Source organism: Ursus arctos, unplaced genomic scaffold (assembly GCF_023065955.2).
Source record: "Ursus arctos isolate Adak ecotype North America unplaced genomic scaffold, UrsArc2.0 scaffold_37, whole genome shotgun sequence".
Taxonomy (NCBI): domain Eukaryota; kingdom Metazoa; phylum Chordata; class Mammalia; order Carnivora; family Ursidae; genus Ursus; species Ursus arctos.
The window spans coordinates 4,715,338-4,722,122 of NW_026623053.1; the positions used below are offsets into that span (position 1 = coordinate 4,715,338).

General features: G+C 40.5%; 1 gene segment (V, D, J or C); it reads left to right on the plus strand.

Annotated features, from left to right (window-relative positions):
• Positions 1-1,283: 1,283 nt before the first annotated feature.
• On the plus strand, positions 1,284-1,788 carry LOC113249048 (T cell receptor alpha variable 9-2-like). The segment is given in 2 exon segments: positions 1,284-1,329; positions 1,454-1,788. Coding segments are annotated over 2 exon segments (381 nt in total).
• The last annotated feature ends 4,997 nt before the right edge of the window (positions 1,789-6,785 follow it).

Sequence of the window (6,785 nt, forward strand, 5' to 3'; positions counted from 1 at the left end):
CAAAAGCTGGGAAGAAGAGAATCCTAAATCATGTTCCAGGCATTTGACGTCAACCCACATCTTCAGGGTTCCTTACCCTGTGGAGGAAAATCATTTGATTAAAGTATGGCAACATAACAATACACAGGACGACAGTGAAAAGCGTCCTTGAGGCTAGATATCCACTAAGCATATAAGATTAGCACTTGTTGCCTAATTCACATATACAAGTTATGTTATATTAGAGTCATTGAAATTGTAGAATAAGGTATTGATCTCAGATAATTTCTATAGGGATTACATAACTGTGATTATCATTTGTTCTGGGTAGGACTAATCTTTTTCACTTTTTTTTTAAAGATTTTATTTGTTTATTTGACAGAGATAGAGACAGCCAGTGAGAGAGGGAACACAAGCAGGGGGAGTGGGAGAGGAAGAAGCAGGCTCACAGCAGAGGAGCCTGATGTGGGGCTCGATCCCATAACGCCGGGATCACGCCCTGAGCCGAAGGCAGACGCTTAACTGCTGTGCCACCCAGGCGCCCCTAATCTTTTTCACTTTTTAAATGATTTTGAAATGCAAGGATATTTGAATATTGACAAGATAATGGGAATTTTTCCTCCTAAAAAGCTTTTATTAAAAAGATTGCATTCCTTACAATCGGTATAATTTAAGACTGAGGATATATTGTATTCTAGTAGTAGTGATTCCCCAATCAAAGTCTGTTTATTCATTATTTTTGTCTAATTTAACAAATATGTAGTGAGTGTGTAATGAATGACAGTCTCTGTTCCACATGCGGGGGGCAGGGCTGAAAAGTGAAGAATAATGACTTGACTTCTTACTGTTTCCTCTGATTTCAACTAAAAACCCTTTTCTGACATTCTTTTGGATTATTGGCTGGCTCTGAATGAAATTATAAAAAATTGTCTTAAAATGTTTGAGAAAATGAGTATCTTCCCAGCTACAGAAACGCCATGAGATGCTGTGTTAAAGAACTTCCATGTCAGGTAGTGTCTTAAGAACAAAATGGACCTGAGAGGGCAGGATTGCTGTTGTTAGACTTCCAAGGGCACCTGAAGACTGACATGTGCCTCATGAAGTCAGGGATGAAACACATGGCTGACTTGGGGAAGATTCTGGCCAACACGCACGCACTTCAGTCCCCGTCCACCAGGGGGCGAAGCTTCCTACCACAATCACATTTCCTGTGTGAAATGTGGGCTTCCCCTCATCATTTCTCTGTCACTCCAAGGTTTCTTCATGGTAAGAATGAAGAACATTATTTAGGTGACACTGCAGAGATGAAGTGTTCTCCAGGCTTCGTGACTGTGGTACTCTTCATGCTTGGTAAGTAAAATGCCTCTTAAAACTTGGGATTCTTTCTTCCATTGTGTCTGCAAAATCTTTAACTCTAATTTTATCCCAGAGCTTTATGCTCAAGGTGACACAGGTCTCTTTTCTCTATCTTCAGGACAAACCCATGGAGACTCGGTGACCCAGACGGAAGGCCAAGTGACCATCTCAGAAGATGCTTCCCTGACTATAAACTGTACTTATATAACGACGAGTTTCCCCACTCTTTTCTGGTATGTCCAGTATCCGGGAGAAGGTCCACAGCTCCTCCTGAAAGCCTCGAGGGACCAGGAGAAGGGAAGCAATAAAGGATTTGTAGCCACGTACAACAGAGATTCCAAATCCTTCCACCTGGAGAAAGGCTCAGTGCAAGAGTCAGATTCAGCTGTGTACTACTGTGTCATGAATGACACAGTGACGGGGACTGCAGGGGGAGCTGAGCACAAACTCTGAGCAGAACAGGGGCCTGGATGCTGAGCTTCTCTGACCCACTATGGTTCCAGCACAGTCTGTGGTTGTCTGTCCCTCAGTGTCTGCTTGATACAAAATCATAGAGACGTCGAGAGTATAGGAACCAGAAGTCACATTCCCACCCCAGCTGTTCCTTAGTGACACTGAGGACAGTTTGATGCCAAGAGTACCTCAGCCAGGGCATAAGCAATTTCATGGTAAATCCACGTAACAATGAAGGGGTCTCTTGCTCATCCTTGCAGTGAACGTCCAGCCCCACAAGTTGTTCAGGGCAGCCTGGTGGGTGTTGCTGTGTCTATGACACTTTTAGAGACACACGGTGTGTCTGAGAAGGTGGTGATGTCCAGTGCCTTCCTGACAGAGTGTGGCAGGAGAGGTGATGGGAGAGCTTCAGCCCCAAACCAGGTTTCAGTAGAGAAAGAGGGGAAGGAAAGAAAGGAGGAGGAACACATGTACCCGAGCAAGGAAAAGAGAGTCCAGGGACCTCTGCCCTGCTTTCATTTCTAGTAAATCAGCTGGCAGACACAGGCTGATATTCAACATGAAGGGGTGGGGGCAGAAACAGAATGGAGGAAGTGGGTCATGTCCTGTTCAGGTAAATAGGTCAGTTGGCTTTCTGACAGTAGGAACTCAAGTGAGATAATTCTCAGCACCCAGAGAATATGGTGAGAAAAAAATGCTCTTGCCCTGATGTTTCTTAACAATATAGATCGATAGGTGACACTTGGGGGGAAATCCTATAGATTTCTCTAACTCCTGTTTTGCAACGTCTCACAGAGAGCCACAAATAATGGGATTGGAAGAATGCATGGGAGTCAGTGAAATTGTGCAAGGAATAATAGAAAAGCAATGTCTGTGTTTCAGTGCAAGCATTTGTCAATATTGTTACAATCTTCTTTAATTATTATCTCCTTTTCTGCAGATTTTATGAATGAGCTATGATCAGAATATTAATACATTCCCTATTATATTGGTTATATATTCTTGGTTTATAGTAATTTTTAATTTAATTGGTTTAAAATGTAAATTTTATTTTCAAACCTGTATAAATATAAATGCATGTGAAAATATACATTAAACCATTCAAAAGGGTGTATAATAAGTGTTTTCCTCCGAACTTGGGATAAACGCGGTAAACTAGGGTGGCCTGGCTTTGTCAGTAGAGCTGAGACTCCAGGTCTCATGGTTGTAAATTTGAGCATCTTGGTGGGTGTTGAGATTACTTAAAAATATAATCTCTAAAAAAAAAACCCATTATTAACCCACATTCATCTCTTGAATCCTCTAAAACTCTATTTAAAAAGATGGTAAAGACACATGAAAGGGCAGAAAGCCTCAAACACAGAGAGAAACAGGAAAGAAGCTCCTAGCAGGCAGTGCCTTCAACCAATTTTAGAAAATGAGCTGTAGATGGAGAGGGGCAAACCTGCACGAAAGACTAGAGAAGGGGAAACCGGGGCTGGTGTGGAAGCACCTCGGTGTGTGCTGTGCCCTCGGGAAAGGGTCAGGGAAAAGAAGCACCACACATTTTTGGAGAATTGAGGAAAATCATGTTGTCAGCATTGGTGCATGTGTGTGTGCGTGTGTGTGTGTGTGTCCCCATGTGTCCACGTGTGTGCGTGTGTTGAGGGTACTGGGGTGGAGGGAAGTAAAAGAAGTGGACCGAGTGAGAAAATGTCTAAGTCCCAGAGCAACCATGTACTCCACAGCCCTTTATACGAAGCAACGATCACTTCTAAACCGAGCAGAGAATTGGATGTTGGTCTTGGAGGAAGTGACAACAGCGCATAAAAAATTTCCTCAAATTTTGGGCATTACTAAGGCTTTTGATTTTTTTCTCACCAGTCTCGTTTTCTTTTAAGAACTTCATGGCTTGATAGCTCATTTCTTCTTAGCACTGAATAAGATTCTCTTGTCTGGCTGTACCATAGTTTACTTACCACATCTTCTGCTGAAGGACATCTTGGTGGCTTCCCTATTTTGGCAATTATGAATAAAGCTGCTATAAACATTTGTGTGCAAGTTTTTGTGTACAGGGACATTTTCCAGCCATTTGGGTAAACACCAAGGATTGTCATTGCTAGATCATTTGGTAGGAGTCTGTTCAGTTGTGTAGGAAACTGCTAGTCTTGTGTGCCAATGCGGTGTTACCATTATGCATTCCTGCCAGCCACGAATGAGGTTTCCTGTTGCCGGACATCCTTGCTGGTGTTAAAATAAAAAACAAACAGAGCAGCCTTGAAAATTCCCGGGCAGGGTGCCTGGGTGGCATGGATGGTTAAGCTTCTAACTCTTGTTTTGGGCTCAGGTCATGATCACAAGGAGTTTGGTATATAGTTTGGATATTAACCCCTTATCATATATGTGGTTTGCAAATATTTTCTCCCACTCTGTAGGATGGCTTTTGATGCTGCTGATTGTTTCCTCTATTATACTGAGCTTTTTAGTTTGATGTAGTCCCCTGTGTTATTTTTTCCTTTTGTTCTCTTGGCTTTTGATGTCACATCATTGATCATTCCCAAAAACAATATCTTGGAATTTTTTTTCTATGTTTTCTTTTCAGAAAAATAACTTTTAGGGGTGCGTGGGTGGCTCAGTGGTTTAAGCGTTCGACTCTTGATTTGGGCTCAGGTCATGATCTCAGGGCCATGAGATGCAGCCCTGCTGGGCTCAGGGCTGAGCCCAGGGCTGGCTTAAGATTCTCTCTCTTCCTCTCCCTCTGCCCCCCACCCCAGCGTGCATGTACTCTCTTTCTTTGAAAGAACAAACAAACAAAAACTCTTAGTTTGTGGCTTTTTCTATTGTTTTGCTATTTCTGTGGTAATCTTTGTTATTTCCCTCCTTCTGTAGACCTTGGGCTGACTTATGCTTTCCCTATGTCCTTGAGCTGTAAGTTAGGTTATTTATTGGGGATCTTTTGTTAGGATATTAGACCTCCATATATAATTCCTAGGGGGATATCTAAGACAAAGGAACACTTTTATTTAGCAAACAATGCACTAAAGCATGCATATGAATGATAGGTTGTTAAAATGCTTAAGATATTTATATGTGTAGGTATGACTCCAACATTGCTCTTTGTGGTACATTTAACAGGACAGGAAAATTGACCCTCCTAGTAAGTAAATGCGATGTTCAGAAACAAGACAGCTAAGGTCTCCCTTGATTCAAATTTGATTTCTTGTGCAGAGACTGATTATACACAATTTTGATGATGGTTTTTCAACTTCTCTTAATGTGTTTTTAGAGGAATCAAAAATATATGCTTTCAATAGTTCTTAAAGCACTCCCAGGTGTGAACGAATGGAGATTTGAGGGACCACTGATGAATGTGTGGAGGCTTGTTCACACTTGTTTTTACCCCGTGCTCTATCAAGGTGTGGGATTTGCTTAGTTTTACTTTCATCCTTTTCTGTAAATCTCAATTTCTTCTTGGTATTTCATCTCTCCCAGTTTCTTCTTTTTTCTGTTCTCTCTTCTGTTGGAATATTTATTTTTTTTAACCTCTGTCTTTTCTTTCTTAGATCTTCCTTTTGCAGGCGTTGCCTTAGTTGGCCATCGAGGCGTTCTCTCAGCTTCGACTGATTCCATAGGACTGACATTCCTTGCGATCTCTATGGTGGGTGAGGTGGGTTTAGCAGGTGAGGAGGGGGCTTTAGTCTTTGCACACAGAGGCAGCAGGAAAATCCCATCCTATCCGCTCACCTTTCTGGGCTGTTTTCTTTTAGGTTTGTCTCCAAAGCAGTACATAGCAAGATTTTAAAATGTTGATTTGATCCAATAATTTCTTTTTATCTATGTTTTGGTTGCTGATATATTGGAGTCATTTCTAATATTTTGGTTTTGCTCCATATGCTTTTGTTTCCTTTTTTTTTTTTCTAGGCCGTCTTCTGTTGCACTGGAGAATTGTCTTTCTGTTCTAATGACAAGTACCCTTACATTGTGTGTGTTTATGCTTGTGCAAGTGTGCACGTTTTTCCTATGTCTGATTTTATTCTGTAACATTTTTCCTGTTATATACCACTCCCTTTCCTTGGGTGTGCTTGTTCTCTTCCTGATTTACTATATTTAGAAAACCTCAGTGTCTAGCTGCAGGAAACTACACACTAGGTGCCTATCAGGAAAGTAATTTCAGAAAGAGTTTATCAAATGAGCTGATAAACTACAGTTGCAAAGCACATTAAGAAAAATAATAGGAAAAGAAAGCCATCCAACACGATAATCAGAACATGAGTTCTCTCCATTCTTCCTCAGAGTTTTTCCTCTGCCTGGAGTAATTTTCACCTTGTAGGCTCATGGCTTGTTCCTTCAGTTCTTCCTAGTCTCTGCCCCTAGAAAAATATGTGCTTATAGTGAGGAATGCTTAAAACATTTTATTGAAGTGTAGTATTTCATATTTTAAAAAATCATCTTAACTACTACTCAGGAGGGTAAAGGATGTATAAATGAAAGCATATCCACAATATGGAATAAAATGGAACGGAGGATCTATATGGGTTAATACACAAGATTTACCTTTGAGTTTATAAAGCAAGTTACAGAAAGGTAGACCAGAATGTTTATTTGTATTATAATGAAATCTAAAGAAAATACTGTCCATTTCCTGGTGATTGAAATCTAGTAAATTACGTTGAAACATCAACCCCAATTGTACAAGATGAAGAACAACGTAGGGTAATAAGTGCCGAAAGGGTCAGAATTGGGGTTGGTAGTCAAAGGGATTTTAGTCTATAGGTAATGTTTTATTACTTTTAATAACTCATATATTCAAAATTCCTCCTATTGTTAAAAGTGATAAAAGTCATAAAAGCTATCATAAAGGTTTATGCATATTGTCTTCTATTCTTTCACCAAAAAGGGAAAGGGGAAAATGATCACATTCTTCATAAGATTTTGTACAATGACCCAAAGTATAAGCATTTCTACCTCTTTTGGGATCAGATAGTTCTTACTTTTCACTCCTCTTAGCGTCCTACTCA